This window comes from Caenorhabditis elegans, chromosome III, assembly GCF_000002985.6.
Source record: "Caenorhabditis elegans chromosome III".
Classification (NCBI taxonomy): domain Eukaryota; kingdom Metazoa; phylum Nematoda; class Chromadorea; order Rhabditida; family Rhabditidae; genus Caenorhabditis; species Caenorhabditis elegans.
The window spans coordinates 5089347-5107200 of NC_003281.10; the positions used below are offsets into that span (position 1 = coordinate 5089347).

The 17854-nt window shown below is 34.2% G+C and overlaps 2 protein-coding genes across 2 annotated transcripts; both read left to right on the forward strand.

The window, feature by feature from the left end:
* Nucleotides 1-5459: 5459 nt before the first annotated feature.
* On the forward strand, nt 5460-5663 carry F54D8.10 (FIP (Fungus-Induced Protein) Related; the record flags this gene model as incomplete). Its single annotated transcript, NM_001361711.3, has 1 exon — nt 5460-5663. The coding sequence occupies one exon, from the start codon at nt 5460-5462 to the stop codon at nt 5661-5663; it is 204 nt and encodes a 67-aa protein (NP_001348748.1).
* A 7975-nt stretch (nt 5664-13638) lies between these two features.
* F54D8.6 (C2H2-type domain-containing protein) lies at nt 13639-17674 on the forward strand. Its single transcript, NM_001027434.6, has 13 exons — nt 13639-14180; nt 14230-14375; nt 14814-14914; nt 14966-15057; nt 15110-15160; nt 15206-15259; nt 15309-15349; nt 15404-15537; nt 15756-16509; nt 16596-16710; nt 16986-17096; nt 17152-17250; nt 17318-17674. Exons 1-13 carry the CDS (start codon nt 13645-13647, stop codon nt 17472-17474), a joined length of 2391 nt encoding a protein of 796 aa, NP_001022605.3. The 5' UTR covers nt 13639-13644; the 3' UTR covers nt 17475-17674.
* Nucleotides 17675-17854: the final 180 nt, after the last annotated feature.

The window sequence follows — 17854 nt, forward strand, 5'->3', positions numbered from 1 at the left end:
TGACGTAGATTTGTAATTTTAAATATAATAAAAGAACACATTTGTTAAAAATAGATCAAAAATTTACTAGCAGTGGTTCAAGTTTTTTAAAGTAAAAATATATTGTCACATATTATTGCGCACACTCTAAGTTCGAAAATCTTAATGTTTAAATTAATTTTAGGAAATGTCACAATTTCAATTATATTGTAAACTTTAATGCACCCCACGAGATGTTCTTCTATTGACAAATATTTCTCCCAGTTCAATACATATGTACGTCACCAAATCACAAAGCATCAGTGATAATGATGATACTACAACTATTTGATCATTTCTTCCTTCTTTGAATTGTTCAATGATTCCCTTTTCCCATTGATATTTTACTAGACACCATCATGTTCAGTGTTCTTTGATGGAATCGTAGGATATTGAAGAAGAACATGTGAAGAGGAGAACAGGTGTAGGAACTGTATATCTGACTAGGAATTAAATTTTCTGGTAGAAATGCAGTTTTCTGCCTGGACATAATTGTGCGGAAAATTTTTTAGGCACAAATTTGCAAGCAATCTCCGAGCTTCCTCATAGTTTTTTTATTTAAACGTTTATATGGAAATGTAGAAAAATATAAGACCTCTCAAAAAGCGATCGTTATCTTTTTCTTGAAATTTATGTACCCTCCAGAATTAAGAACCAGGCACAATATCCCCTGATCGTATTTTTTCAATAATTTGGCAAAACTTTGTGGTGAATCTCCTTGGCAAAGAGATCTAATTTTATTGCCTGGCATTTGATATAATCAGATGTAAATATTGAAAGAATATGTTATAATTTGATTCAGGTTTTCTGCATCACAAAAAATTAATTCATTTTCATCATAATTGTTTCATTAAAAGGAATATTTGATTTTACAAAAATGAAAATTGGGAGATGAAAGGAGATGAAACCGTAAACGGACGTACCCGCTTTGCCTGTGATATATTTTAAAAAGTCAATATCTAGTTATTTCAAAAAAGCAAAAACTTCAATAACCAAAAAATTTTAAAACCACCGAAAATAACAGCCACTCCTTCGTCTAGATTCTGGATTTCGTCCAGAGTTCTGAAAAAAAAACACCAAAATCCGGATGTTTGTCCACGCTTAAACATTTTACACAAAGCAAAATTTACTATGTAATTTTCTTTTTGCGTTTTTTGAATAGGATAACTTTATCAGGCATTCTCTTAGAATTTGGAAAAACGTGACTCCAAAGAACAATATCTGATGCGAACAGAAACGGATTGTACCCATTTCTCCCTTGATATCTAGAACTTTGCTACCTGTAAGGATCACTGATCACTGTACGATTCAAATATATATGTTCTATCAGAATATTCTAATTAATTCGAAATATTGTAATTTCCTGAATGGAGCTATTCAGGAAATTACAATATTTTGCATGTATATATGCTTTTGCATGTAAAAATCTTGGTTCCCAAATCTGCGACACTTATACTTCAGAAAGGTATGCGTTTTTTCACAGTAAAAATCGCGTAATATCATGCAACCCTTTCAGTGTTGACCAGCTGAATGGGAGACCCTCTGTAGTTGATTTGAATTGAATTGAATTGAATTTATTACGATTGAAATCGCGATAATAAACATAATAAACATACGATAATAAACATACAGAAAATCAATTATCATCTGAAAAGTTGATTAGTTGGTACATGAATGTGCGGGTGTCAGGGAGATGAATAATGGGTAAAAGTATTAAACATGCATAGGACATGAGGTGCCAAAATAAGATTCATTGCGCTAATTTTTATAGAACTTAATACTCTATTTGTGAAAAAGTGCCTTCGTAGTTTGGTTTTGCATTTCCCCCAGATGAACTTGGTTTTGGTACGAGTTTTACTATTTTTATCTATTTTGAAAAATTGGTCAGTGTCAATATCAACTTTGTTCACTAGCATTTTCGACAAGAAAACTTTATCAATAGCTTTACGCCGAGCCTCTAAAGTTGATAAGTTAAATAGTTCATTACGTTGAATAGCGCTCTTATAGTCGGGGTCATCTGTTCTGATGTATTTTCCCTTTTGCCTGCTGTATAGTTTCCTAGTGAACGAGTTTTGTACGGATTCAATTGCTTTAATATCTTGTTTTTTCAACGGACTACTTACTTCGGTACCATATTCAAGTATGGGTCTCACAAAGGTTTTGTAAAGTAATGTATGGAGCCTTGTGTTCTTACTACAATAGTTCGAAAATATTTGATGGATCATAAACTTAGATTTCATTACTGATTTTTTCCAATGCATTGAAAAGCTAAGGTTTGGTTCAATTTGAAATCCTAGATCTCTGACAATAGTACTCCGAGTAATTTTTTTATTTTTTTTTATTTTTTAATTATATTTTAATTTAAAATAACTGAAGTTATCAAAAAGTAAAAGAGTTAGTTTTATAAAATGAGTATATGGAAAACAATATGAACCCTGGATTTGCACTTTGCAAAATATTTATGTTCCTTTCTCTTTCTTAACTTCCCACGCCATCTTTCTGTTTAGTTGTCGACCAATCTCATCATTGATAACGTCCCACCCTTTTCTCCCCAACGCCATTAGTTCAGCAACAATTGCTCCGCCCCTTTTGACCATAATTGTATAAATAGTCATTTATTGAACTAAAAAAACCATCAAGCATCTACAGCTTTTCTCCCTTATAAAAATGAACTTTTATTTCCTATTGAGCATTTTCTCTATCTTGCTCATTTCAACCAATGCTCAATTCTTCTTTCCATTCGGAATGGGATCAAACAGTAATGGATACAACAATTACAACTATAATGGAGGTGGTAACACTTATGGTAATGGATATGGAGTCAAGGATTCTGAAGGATATTTCTCAATGTGCAAAGGATGGACTTGTCAGAATTAGATGAAGCAACACAATCAGACACATTATCGGGTTCAACTATTAATTCTCATTGAGCTTACCTTGTTACTTTTCATTATGGATCTCCTGTTTCTTTTTTAAAATAAATTTACGCGATATATAAAACTTGTTACTTTCAAAAAAAATTTAATTTAAAAAAAAAGTATCTTTGATCCCCTTTTTGGAAGTTCTTCCTCCAAACCCAAGAGGAGGGTTGTTTACTGAAAATCCAAAATCTGATCATATATTGTAATTGATGAATGACTGTCAGGCATCTTGTGTTTCAGATTTCTTTTTATAACTTTAATTTTAGCAAAAACAATAGATCACAAGTTAATTTTGTAATAATCAACACTATGACAAAATAATCCATAGCATGGTTTATTCATTTGCAGTACTTTCTTAAGATTATTCAAAAAACATTTCAGAGATTGAAATATGACTAATTTTCAAAATACATTTATTTGAGAATAAGACTTCAGGCAATTCTGTTGTAGGCTTTATGAGGCAACATTAAAATAGTGTTTTGTTAATCTGTTGCAGCGTAAAATAATTTATTGTCTTTTTTCTATAAACAGTTAATTTGTTATTGATGACAACATGAGATCTGTTATGGAAAAAACAAAATAAGCTCAATGAGAATTAATAGTTGAACCCGAAAAAGTGTCTGATTATGTTGCTTCATCTAATTCTGACAAGTCCATCCTTTGCACATTGAGAAATATCCTTCAGAATCCTTGACTCCATATCCATTACCATAAGTGTTACCACGTCCATTATAGTTGTAATTGTTGTATCCATTACTGTTTGATCCCATTCCGAATGGAAAGAAGAATTGAGCATTGGTTGATATGAGCAAGATAGAAAAAATGCTCAATAGGAAATAAAAGTTCATTTTTGTAAGGAAGAAAAGCTGTAGATGCTTGATGAATCTTCCAGTTCAATAAATGGCTATTTATTCAATTATGGTCAAAAGGGGCGGAGCAATTGTTGCTGAACTGATGGCGTTGGGGCGTGAAGAGAAGTGCGCGGGACGTTGATGAGATTGGTCGACAACTAGACAGAATTACGGCATGGGAAGATAAGGAAGCTATGGGAAAAATTCATGATTGTAATGGAAATTGAAATATAACAGTAAAATGTATCAGCTCGCATTCAGCTAATGAAACTTTCATTTAGTATTGTACTCGCAATGGCCTTTGAAAAATAGTAATCTGTGCCAGCTGGAAAACATTTAAAGTTTGGCATAAAGCAAAATTCTGTGTACTTTATCATGTTTTTGCAGTATTTGAAACTGTCACTGAAACTTATTTGAAGGTGGTGTAGCTTTGACAGGAATTTGACAGGAAATTTTGAAACTTTAGTCCAGTTTATGAGGTCTTCATCTTTTCTTGGCCAGTGATCTTAAAAGGTAACAACGTAAGTGAGACCATTTTTCAAAAGGTTCAATGGGAGAAAGTTCGCGAAGAATGAATGAATTCTGTTTGGTATTGCATGTTCTTTGGAGTCACGTTTTCGTCGGTATCATGCATCTCTAGGTTCAATGGTAGCTGGATTTTTTTTTCATAATCCAGATTTATGATATGCAAAAATTCAACAGAAAACAAAATTTGAACTTTGAAACCGAATAACCTTGATTCAAAGATGCCACTTTCAACGCCAAGCAAAATTATAATGAAATAATGAACACTTTCAGCGATAACATAGCTAACTGATTGAAGGTCAATTTATTTCAAGGTCTTGATCTTTTCAATCAAATATATCAATGAAATACTAGGCTAAAAATGGGCAATATTAATATAAATAAGTTGCAAACGTTGGCAGAAAAATGCAAGGACTTGTCGAGATTGTGCATTACATATAGCAATTCAATGGATTTGTAATGGATTTTGACATCTACTGTCATCCTACTGACTCAGCAATACCGTACCCCACATTCATTTCTTCCATCCTCACGTTCAGTGAAATTTCACATGCTTCTCTTTTGTTACCAGAGAACATTCAAGTGTTTTAATGAACTCAAAATGCCCCCCAATTCACATCACTGAACACTTTTTAGTCATACAATATGTGGGGATATGAGGAAAGTACTGTAAGAAATATTACTGTTTTTTTGCGTCGAGTTAACTTGCACGTGTGCATAGAATAAGATGCAATTGCAATGCAATGTGTGTTCACAGTTTTGCATCGACTCAATATATGCTCAAAAGGCTTACCCAACATTAAGGCAATTCAACTGTAGAATGTAGACGGTAAGGCTTCAGGCAAGAATAATATCTCGAAAATTGACTGAAGTCATCTGCTATCGCATACTACTCGAACACTACTGGGAGTTTTATTCGGAATTGCACTACCCATTTTACAAAGTACATGACTCTAATCAACTGATAAAATACAACTCAAAAGATAACAAGAACATAATATCAAACAATCAAGATCTAGACGAACAATACCAGAAACTATTACACCATTGAAGGTCCGCCCCTTTTTGGACTGATCCCCGAAACTACAGTACCCCACACTGTATAAAAGGGACCAATCTTGCAAGAAAATGCAGAAAACAAACCATGAGATTCGTTATTATTCCTACAGTGTTCTTCATTATTTCTTGTATTTTCTCAATTTCAAATGCTCAATTTTTCTTCCCATTTGCCATGGGATATCAACGACCGGTTGCATCTGGATATCAATATTCAAATGGCAATGGAGTTAAATCTTCTGATGGATTTTTCCCATTGTGCAGAGGATGGACTTGTACTTCTAATACTTAAATTGAAATGAGTTTTAATTTAAAACATTGATCTCAATTTCTCATTTAATTGCTGAACTTCCTGTCATAATTTTTTCCAGAAGATTTTTTTTTATTTTAAAATTTATGAATATATATTTTTTTTGAAATAAATTATTTTATGAACTTCAAGTCGAAAAAACTTTTCTGGGTAAGAAAATCAAAGGTTTTTTTAAACAGTAAGTTGAATTATTTTTTATAAAGTTTTGAGCTAATGCTGAACTATTTCTATAAATTGTTTTATCCTACTTGTGCCGGAGATGTGCAGAAAATTCATAAAATCCTCTTTTTCTCATCGTCAAAGTTATTATTTGGAAATTTATATAGGAGTTTATATAGAAATATGCGTGCTTTTTGAAAATAACTTCACTTCTAATTGGAAGCTCTGAAAAGTTTCTAAAAACGGGCACAAGTATCAATGTTTCGATCAACAAATTCACGCAGCTCATTTCAATTGTGATGTAGTTTTTGAGCATTTTTTCAAAACCCTTAACTGAAAGTAGAGTTATTTTCAGAAATTGAACTTTTAAAAAAATATTTCTATGCAAATTTCCAACTAGAAAACTTTGACACAATTATGAGAGGAAGGGAGTTTATAGATGTGCAGGAAAATGTGCCCAACATTTCTAACCTGTTAACTTTTTTTGTAAAAAAATTTGATAAAAACAGTTCAATGTCTGCAATCAAGAATATATATATATCTGTCACCGTGCTTCCAGTCAAATTATTTTTAGCGAATCCCTCGTAGTTTATTCTGTAGTTGGATAGAATGTCATAAATCACTTTTCGAAAGATATTTCTTCCGCGTATTTAGTGTGGCTACATGATACGTTTGGAAATACATAGTTTAATATAGTTTATAATCAAGTTTTCATTCTTTTTGAAAACAAATGATTTTGTAATTGGCAGAAATTAGGGTTTGTGTTGTAGTTATTTAGACTGTTGTTTAGTTTGTCAGTAATTTTAAATATAGGTTCTACAAAAATTTCAGCTAGAATTCAGAATATGAGCTTTCAAACTGAAAATCTCAGAATATGAACAAGACCAAAATGAATTCAAAAAGTGTGTATTCGAACCAGTTACCAGTAACATAATCCTAAACATCTTCACATTTTGATCATATAACTTTCTCTTTTGACATCAATAAGTGATCAAGATCATACTTTTGACGTCATTCAGACATGAACATCGGACTTCATTCCATCCATACTTGTTTATCATGTTTTTGTTGGCATGGTGCCAACGATTAAGATTAGGAAAATTAATAATATTAAAATAAATATAATCGTTTTCATCATGTCGACTTTGATATCCGGTCAGTTGAAATAGCAGCTTGATCTTTCAATGACACAAATTTATGTGAAACTCCTCAAATTTGTGCTCCAAGTTTTGTCCAGATTTTTGAGATTTTTACCCTTGATTTTGTAAATTTAAGTATTTGTGACAAACAATATTTAAACCTCACCCAAGAATGTTCCTGTAAATTTCTTAATTTTTCTGAAACTTAAAAAGTTGATTAGTTTCTCACAGAAAAAATTGATTTCTTTTAAAGTAAACATGTTCTCCGTCTTTAATGCTTCAGTATGAAGTGTGCGAGGAAATTTCAAATTGTTATTATTTTACGGAGACCTTAAACGGTAATACAAAAGCTTTCAAGATGACACCCGCATGAACCCGTATATATATGAAACATAAGTTTGGTTCTCTGAAAATTGTGAAAATAAGTTAATATACCATTTCAGAAGCTTTTCTTTATGGTCTTAAACTTTTTTTTTACATCATCTAGATTATTGTCATTTTCTCATAATATCATCATTATTTCCAACTGAGAAAATATCAATGTTTGATCTCAAAAACGATACAAATCAACCACAGCAATTCATCAACACGTGGTAGATGTCGATCGGCGGAACTTTCGAACTTATCATTCATTGATAAGCAGAGATATTGAAAAAATGAGAAAAAGAGATAGTAATCCATCAACGAAAAATCATAAATCGCTTATATTCTCCTAAATGGAAATAATGAGGGACTAGACAGGATCTGTAATAAGGGGTGCCCTATGATTTTACTGGTGCAAACGTTTTGCTAGACAATTTTCTAGTTAATAAACACCCTGTATGATAAGATTTTAAATATTTTTGAGTACTGTATCAAATCTTTTGTAGCGTAGGGTTAATGTTGGCAAAGTGACAAACAATAACTTTCCTATTTTCGGTCTTTGGAAGGTAGAGTAAAAATAGAAAAATATAAATTTAACTCTTGGTAATTGTTGTTTCATATTGTTTTTCAATAATTTCCGTCATTTTTTAGTAGTTGTAAAATGACGTGTATTTTATTATTCTAGGCTCTATAATGGTATAACACTTATCACTGAAAAATGCCAAAATAAGGGACCAGGGCAACTAGAATTTAGGTAAAACTTTGTGGAGACCGCAATCAAGTTCTGCTCAATCTTAAATTAAAACAGGCAAATCAAAAAGTGGAGAGAAGTGTATTAAACTTGGGCAAGACTTGTAAACTTGCGGCCTTTTTTATTTATTTCAACAAATGTTGCTGGGAAGTTTGGGGCAAATGTCTAGAAGTATATCAAACTACTGCAATTTTTTAGATACCGAAGCTTAATACTTATAAGCTTTTTAATAGCTTCTGTCTTGACCACTTATCAAAATAAAACTATGAAGAAATCCTAGACAAAATTACATCAGAATCAAAAAGAAACCGTGACGGTGATCTATGTTCCCCCATTGAAACTCCTCCAGTTTCAATACACACAAACCTCATACCAAAACGTGTTGATAAACTGATAAGTCGCCAGATATTTCTTTGATACAAACAGATATTTCTCTGCTTATGAGACGCGATTTTTGTCACTTTTTACCATAGCTGATTGTCTGTGTGAAGTTGATAGGTCGAAGTATAAAGATCTATGAAATAAGAAAAGGAACATTGCGAGGCCCGAATCAGGCAAGTTTTCGGCAAGAATTACTTGGTCAATTTGAGAATTTTTCGATATCTCAGTCAGAAGAGTTGATTTAAAATTGTTTTGAAAGCTGTTTTATTCTATCAAAAAAAATTTCAAATTTGTTTGAGGAAAATTAACTGAAAAGCTTTTAAATACAGTTTTAAAGCAATGCCACAGCAAACCACAGACAAGCTCAGTGGATTGGAGAAGGGCAAACTGCACAGGATGTTCCGAAACTCGGCCTTCACCCGAAAAAAAGTATGCTCTCTGTTTGGTCGGGAGTGCATGGCCCATCTACTGGGAGCTGTTACCTGAGGGTGAAACCATAACCGTAGAGACCCACTCTAGACAACTACGGAATTTGAGGGAAACAGTCGATCGTTCAGCCTTACAGGATAAGAAAGTATATTTCCAACATAATAACGCTCAACCACATGTTACAAAACATGTGAAGGAGGAACTGGCAAAATGTGGATGGCCGATTCTCACTCAACCACCGTATTCTCCTGACATTTCTCCAAGTGATTGTTGGCTTCTCTCCAATCTGACTTGTGCCCTCCGAGGTAGATCCTTCACAACACGAAAAAATCTCCAAACTGATATCGAGCTATACTTTGAATCCCTGTCAGTTGGATTCTACAGGCAGGGAATCCACAAGTTTACTGAATGTTGGCAGGACATTGTTGAACATGATGGAGCATATAACTGATTTCTAGTTTGAGTTTGCTTCGAGAAATAAATGATTGAAAAATAGGACAGGACTTTCCCGACAGCCTGATAAATAAATATTAAGTGAATTTTAATTTATTGAAAACAAAAATAAAGATTTTTACAGAAAAGAAAATTAGAAAAAAAATGTCGGAGTAGCAATTGTTTGCGTTTTGTACTCCCTGTAGCGCATCGCATTCCATTTTTGGTCGGCGCGTCGCGTTTTTTCACCCGCGCGCGGCGGTCGACATGGTGCCAGTATACTGTAGATCAAATAGTGACGGAACAGCCTGATACTATTAGGTGTTCTCTTTTCGCTTGGCAAGGTGCCAAATCAAAGTATTTTGGGCATCTAGAAGTTAGATTTTGAAAATTCATACATTTTTTTGATTAATGTAAGTGTAGTCAGAACATTCTGAAAATAATATTTTCAGGTACAGAAAATTACTTCAAAGCAATGGAAAAAAATAAGGCCGTCAAAGAAGCTCAAAAACTGAAGCTTTCTAACTTTAGAAATTTTAATCTCTAATTGGAAAAATGTTCGATAGATGTCTGAAATTAAAGGTTATTTTGATTTTCCGTACTTCACTAAGGGATCAAGAATCTAAAAGTAACAATTCAATATATCTGACGCAGGTGTGAAAACAAGACAAAGGAAGTGATCACTATAATCTAGTTATTTTTGATAAAGAAATAGAACATCAACCCCAATCAGCAACTTACACTTTGACCTTTGTTAGGATAATCTGAAAAATGAATAAACTTCTTACAATAGTATGATTTAGGTGAACTTGCAAAAAACTTTTTGATTCCGTAATATGTGACTATCATCATCACGACAAGTACTCAGTGACTCTAAAATCATTGCATCGCGATTTCATTAGAATAGATTTCAAAATTAAAGCCCAGCTTCTCTTGTTCACATGATTCTTTCATGACCGATCACAGAACAATTGATTGTACGCAGTCTGTACGTGAATCTAGTCACTTTATGAACGAACTGATCCGAATTGACAACAATGAACAATTTGCATTATATTATTTTCCTGCAGACTAGCTATTTGGTAAAATAACGAAATCTTAGAATATTAGGAAAAGTCGCGTTTTTGATTTGTCAGCATCTTTCTGCCAAGCAGCCTCTAATAAATGCCGAGTGTACAGACTCCGCCCCTTTTTCGCGTTTTTTCGCGTTTTTTTGGCTTGCGAAAAAATGTCCCACTTCGTTTTCATTAATAACTCCTGAACCGTGTGACTTCATGCTCTAATATTTGAAATCCTACTAGAAATATTTTGCCCCACGGTGGAGCAGAAAACGGCACTAAGTTCGGAGCAAAATTGAGCCCAGGGCGGCTTTCCCCAGTTTGAAAAATTTTTTTGTTGCTCTTTTTACCCCCAAAAAAGCATGTTTTAATTGAATTAAAATTCGGGTTTTGTTCTGTTTTGTTTCAAACTCATGTGCAAGATACTGCTCAGAGAGACTGATTTTTTGAAAAAAAAATTTGATTTCATAAGTGCAAACGAAAAAAAGTTGTGATAAAACAAAAGGCCAAAAAATGACAATTTGCCAAAAAAAAATTTTTTTCCGAAAAAGTAGTTTTTCGTCTTTATCTCAAGTTCTACTTCATCTTTTTTGATATTTTTTTGTTTACCCTACGTACAAAAGTACGCTGAACACGATTTTTAACTCAGAATTGGAAAAAGTTCTATGAGTCGGCCGAGCAAGACGAATAAGTGCCAAATTTTGCACACTTCCCCTATTTCGCGAATCTACTTTTTCAATCATAACTCGGTCAGTTTTCAATTTTTCTTAGTTTTCCAAAAATTGACGTGTAGGTCTCATCAAGACGCATCGAGACATATAAAATTTGTAAAAAGTTCAGTGGGAAAATTTTTCAAGAAAAAAATAATTCAAAAATTTAGTACTGGGGGGAGTGGTTTCCTGGGTCTCCTGAACATTTTTTCCACTAAAGTTTCGCGGAATGTATTTTTAATTCATAGTTTTTGATTTTATTTATTGGAAGATGAAGTTTCGTCGCGTTAGCAATGCTCTGCCAAGAGATATTATTTTTTTTAATTTTCAGGGCAAAACTTGTTTTCTTCTATACATCTGTCTGTGTACAAGATATAACCCTCAACTGTACGTCTCCTTTTCGGGAATTCAATAATGAGTACAATCCTGTAATAAAATTTTCAAAAATTAGGTCTCCCCTAATATAAAGCCTCCTCAAACTTCAATCAATCAAAACTCAGCTTTAACTGATTCATCGGGTGCATCTGTTTTTGGTCAAACCGAACTCAAAAATTAAGAAGACTCCCATTGACCTACTGAAATTTTCACGAGCCCTCTAACAGGTTCGAGGCGAAGCCGAGAGCCTACGCCCGGCAAGGGGACTCGCCTTACACCCCCTACAACTGGCGGGCCCGCAGGGCCCGCTAGTCTATTATCATCATTTGATATTATAATAGTTTTCTCCCATTTGGATGATCATCTACAAAATACGCATTGATATCTCAACAAAGGGGTTCTGAATGAATTTTTGTGTAGGCAAGAAACGCTCGCCTGCTTTTAATTCAAAAAATGGATAGTCTCAGGTATCAGGTACAAAAATTCGTCTGAAGACCTGAATGCCAGGGAAGTGTAACTTCTGGTTTTAGCAAAGTTAGCTGGTTGTACGGAATTAATTCAAATTAGTTGAGAAACAGTTGAATCGCCGAGCCAAAATGCAGAAAATAGGTGGTAGGCAGGTATGAGGAGCCTGTAGATATGCCTGCCATCCATGCCCTAAATAAACGTTTTGAAAAACTGCATTTCCGCAAAAACCGTACATCTACTTTGATCTCTCCATTTCCAATTTTCCATGTGATCATCAGTAGCTAGTCAAAAACAATTTACCAAAAGATCAACATATTCTTCAATTTCTCTATAGACTTTCAAAAATCAAACGATTATTATTATTCGTCTTATCATTTTATTTTTACCAGGGCTATGATCACCTTTTTTCTGTATCAGAATTCAAAAAATCAAACTTGAATCGGAAGTGAATGGAAATAAGTTTGCAGGGATTGAATAGTTACTACAACAAATGTTAAGCAGACTCTTACAATAATTATATTAGTCTGTAGACATTCCACCATTGAGCTGTCAAAGAAACGAAGCAGACAGAATTGAAATGTTTAATAACTAGATAAATAAACAAATAATAATCTCATGTATTACAGTTTAATTGATAGATAAAACATAATCATGCACTTTTAAACTTTGCAAATGATAGGGCTACAGTACCCATGATGTCAAACAAATTGCAATTTTTCAATTTCAAAATTGATCAACTATTTCCTTTAAAGGTTTCTGATCACAAAGAAGAAAATCACTCGTATTTTGTACCCGGTCTCGACGCGACAATTTTTTGTAAAATGCGAAAAAGTATGCGCCTTTACAGAGTAATTTCAAACTATCGTTTCGAATTTTCAGAATGCTTGACATTACAATTTAATTTTTAATTTTAATTTAAAGGCGCACACCTTTTCGAAACTAACAAAAAATTAGCGTGTCGAGACCGGATACCGTATTTTTTTTCGCAAAATTTCGTTTCTGGGTTATATGACTTCAATAACTTATAGATACAAACATCAGAAGCTTCCTAGACACAAAATACAGAAAACACATGTTCACTCTTCAAATATACATTTTTATTGTTCTTCCTGTTTCATTAAAAGTGTAAAAACCGAGATGATGATGATATTGATAGTGTGAGATGTAGTTCATAATGATGCTACTAGATAACATCAATGATCGCATTTCACAGATCTACAGCTGAATTATCACCTAATGTAAGCAACGAATATTGCGATTATTGCTCCAAAAATACGGTACCCGGTCTCGACGCGACAAATTTTTGTTTAAAAAAACAGGTGCGTCTATAAAGAGTACTGTAATTTCAAACGTTCGTTTCTGTAGAAATTCCCGTCTGGGACAACAACTTTTCGAAATCCTCGAATAAAAATGTTCAATTTTCTGTTAAAACAATTAGTAGGTAATCTGAAAAAGCCAACAAACAGAAAAGAAGAAATATTCCGAAACTCTTTCCTTGTTGCACATTTTCCAGTTTCTGTGTCTCCGAAAACTCCCATTCCGATAGGCCAGTGCAAGTGCGCTCCATGGCTCTACTGGTTTTCTTCAATGAAACAATTTTATTGATTTCAATATCGTTTCTTTCGTTTTTTTAGTGTTTAATCATATTTTATTCATTAATTATTTAAAAATAAATATTCAAATTTTATTAAATTTCAGATGGAAGAAGAAAATACACCGGAAGTCCAATTTGAACAAGATGAAAACGAGGAAAACACCCTTCAAATCGTAGACAGCGACCTTGTCATCGAGAACTCTGTCACGGAGAATGTTCCCTCAGAAAATCAAGATGTAGAGATGGAAATAGTATCCGATTCGGAAGAACCTCTAGAACCTCCTGTGCCGGTTGCAGTGAATTTTGAAGAAGCACCAGTAGAAGAAGTTCCAGGGGAACAAGAAGCAGTGCTGGTCGAAGAAGAAGAAGAAGAAGTACCTGCAGAAGCAATTGAAAAATCTCATGAACAAAGAGAATCCTTCATGGAAATGTTTAGAATAGCTCCGAGAATTCGAGATATTCTACCAGATTTGCGCGTTTTTATGAGCCATCCGGACGTTTTAGACGAAGATCGGAAAGAAGTTGAGGCTTTAGTAGAGGCAAAAATTCAAGATGAAAAGGCGAAAAAGAAAGCTGAAAAGGTATCGAAGAAAGAAAAAGAAGTTGAAAAACCACCAGTGTCATTGGAAGAAGCTGTTAAGTAGGTTTTTTTAATGCGGAAATTGAAAAAAAAAACAAATATTTTTCAGAACTGTTACCGGAATAGATTTGGCCGCAATACTTCAAAAAATTCCGAAAAATCCTCAACAAATCGCCCCTGTTACAATACCTCCGCCTGTGGTTATGCCTCCGCCTATCGTAATTCCAGGAATGCCAAATGCTCCAGCTGTTACAGGTAAAAATTGAAACTTTTTTTTAAAAAGAATCACAAAAATGCCTCAAATTGGTTCTGTGAAGCTTCAAAGATCACAAATTGTCATCTAATTTGAATTTCGCGCGAAAATGAGTTTTCTATGATACTCGACCGTGTACTCCTCTCGGACAATTAACGAATTAAACTTTTAGATTTTAGACGATTAAAAAAAATGTTTTAGATTTTTTCCATCAGCAAAACGAAAATGATCATATATCCATTTATTTATTTTGAAGCAAAAAGCCGTGCAAAATCATCAAAAACAACCTAAAATCATAAAAATTAATTGATTAATTACCCGAAAGAGGTAAACGGCTGAGTATCAATCTCAAATTCGACTATACCACATTAAAGAAGGAGTTTTTAAAATTAATATAAAAATCTTGCCGCAGAGAGAAAATTTTTTAATACTTTTTTCAGAAGTTCTGAATCTGGTTTCACTGCCGTTAAATGCCAAACCCGTGCCAATCCCAATTGCGTCTTCAGTAATAGCACCCAATTATGCAACTGCGCCACCGATTGTGAGTTTTTTTTTCTAAAAATGTTTTTTTTTCGAATTCTCAAATTTTCAGGCTCTGACAGACCCGAACGTCGCTTCAATTGGACACGGAAAAGCTGGATTTTCTACGCCTCATCCGAATGAAATTCCAATTGAACTAAGACAGTATGTTATTTTAAAAAAAAAACCTTTATTTTAAATATATCTATTTTTTCAGTTCCAAACCAGACATGATTGCTCCAATTCCAGATGAGCTAAGAAATCTTGGGTATGTCCAATTGTATTGAAATTTCTTAACAAAAATTGTTTTCAGTGCCGTTCCAGTTGTTACTTCGATTCCTACAATTCCTAATGAGTTCCTACCTCCGTAAGTGAAATTTCAATTTAAAAAAGTCTCTACAACAAACATTTTTCAGAGAACAACGAATTCTTGGATCGTTACCACTCACTTTTGTTCGTAAGTTTTCCGTGTGAAATATTGAAGAAAAAACTAATTTTTCTCCAAATTAAGGTCCTCCGATGCGGAAATCCCTGTTTCTCTCTGGTGCAAGATCAGGAAAACGATGTGACAGAATTAAAATGCAGAGAAAGAAGGATAAAAAGGAAGTAAAATTGGAAAAGAAGCTGGAAAAGAAGTCAGAGGATGTAAGATATTTTTAAAAATTTCAGAAATGTAGTGATTTTGCTTTGAATTGCACAAAATGACTACAATATTACAAAGAAAAATGTTTTTTAAAAAAGTATATGAGAAGTTTTGGTTCAAAAATGTCGAAAAATCCATTGAGTGGGGAATGTTCATTCGGAAAAAAAAATATAATGACCGATTGTGCAATTTTAGGCCTTTTGTCAAAAAAAAATTTCAGTCTCTGGAATCAGTGGAAAAACGGCCCCGTGGCGGACATAGAGGTCGAGCTGGTGCAGGCAGATCAAGCTTTGAAGCAACAGGAATGAATGCTCTTCCTCAAGGACTCAACAAGAATTCTCCGCTTGCTGTTAAACGTTATCATGCTCGTCAACTTGCCAAAGAAACTGGAATGACATTGGAAGAAGCTATGGAAGAAATTGAAGAACAATGTAATGCATTTGGAGGTGAAGATACTCCAGAAGCAATTGAACACGATACAAAACTTATGGAAATGATTAAGAAACGAGGTGATGAACATTGGAATCAACGACATAATTATACACCTGTTGATCATTCGAAAGGAATTCCTGGAGTCGATAGACCACCTGGTGGTAATAGGGATCGTGGTGAAAAGGTTCGGAGCAAGTCGCCAGTTACAGGAGTTGATAGACCACCAGGTGGAGACAGAATTGAACGAAGTAGGGATCGAGAACCGGGTGGTGGTGTTCCTGGGGTTGATCGGGCGCCAGGCAGAGGATCTCGTGGAATCGATCGCCCACCTGGAGGTGATTCTCGTGGTGTTGATCGACCACCTGGAGGTGGAGGAATTCCTGGAGTAGATCGGCCACCAGGAGGTGGAAGGCGCGGAGTTGATAGACCACCAGGATCTGGAATGCCTGGAATCGATCGGCCACCTGGAGGGGATCGAATGGGTGATAAGCAAAGAAGAGGAGCGAGAGGAGGTGTTAAGGAAAGAGAAAGAAAACGAAGAAGTAAGTTTATTCAACCTTTATTCCACGAAAATTCGAAATCCTTATGTTTTTTTTTAAATATTTTTAAATAACGCTTTATTTTTCAGGAGATGAATTCCAGCGAGGAGGTGGTGGTGGTGGCCGAGGCGGTGGCCGTGATGGTGGAAGAGATTATGGTGGTCCTCCGCAAAAATCTGGGCGACGTGATCGATATGATGATTAGTGAGTTCAGCAATGAGCAGAGATATAAAACACATTGAGAAAGTATACGAAAGCCCCTTTTTCTCAGCTATCTCGGAAAGTAACTTTACTTTCAATTGAAATTTTCGAAAATTTGCTCTAAAACTGACTCAAATAATGCCGATCGACACTTCACGACTTTGAGGCAGTTTGTCAAAAACTTCTCGAAGCCTTCAATTAAACATAAAAAAGTATTTGTGACTATTCGCGTTTCGAAACCCCAAAAAAATTTCAATTTTTCAAAATCTCGATTTCAGCGATCGATCGTATCAAGGAACAAGTGGATATGGACAAGATTATGATTCACAAACATATGGAGAACGTGGTTACGATGGACATTATCAAGGACAAGAGGATTATTATGGAAGGTAATAAAATTAAATATTTTAAAATGAAATTAATTAAATTTAATAAACGTTTCAGTCAAGAAGGATATGGAGAATATAATCAGCAACACTACGGTGAAGGATACGATCAACAAGGATATGGGCAAAATGGAGATTCATATTATGGACATGAAGGGTAAGGAAAATCACTTTTTTAATTGTTTGAATTGTATTTTTATTCAAAAATAATTACCTATTTTCAGCCAAGATGCATCGACATATTACCAAGAAGATGGCAGTCAATACTACAATCAATACTACGGTACTGCTCCTGCAGAAGGTGAAGCTTCAGCTGTAACTGGAACGGATTATCATGCAACATTCAGTGTACCACCACCACCGGCTCCCCCTCCGTCATAAATTTAAGAATTGGGAAAACTAAATATTTTTGAATCAAAAAACTTCCTTTTTCAATATTTTCTTCAATTCTTTCCCGATTTCTTTCAATTTCAATAGTTGACTTTTATTTATTTTTAATTTATAAAATTTCTTATATTCTTCTTCCTCCTTCTATTGTATGAATATTAAAAACAGGTCCTTCGACCCGAAAAATCCCCTTCTCAAATCTAGGTCATCATATCGGAGATAACGGACAATTATGCATAATATTCGAGATGATTATCATATCGGTCATATGAGGGGGCGGAGTCTCGCATACAGTAGTCCTTTGTCCTTGTGCGAGGGAGTTTATGAGTATAAAAGGGTCCCTGAGAGAGGAGAAATGGACACTTTTATCAAAA

Bases quoted from the DNA above. Each gene is read 5' to 3' on its own strand.
- F54D8.6 (NM_001027434.6), top strand. From the start codon at position 13,645: ATGGAAGAAGAAAATACACCGGAAGTCCAATTTGAACAAGATGAAAAC. The intron at 15,538-15,755 runs GTAAGATATTTT...AAAAAATTTCAG, and splicing joins TGGAAAAGAAGTCAGAGGAT to TCTCTGGAATCAGTGGAAAA. The intron at 16,510-16,595 runs GTAAGTTTATTC...TTTATTTTTCAG, and splicing joins AAGAGAAAGAAAACGAAGAA to GAGATGAATTCCAGCGAGGA.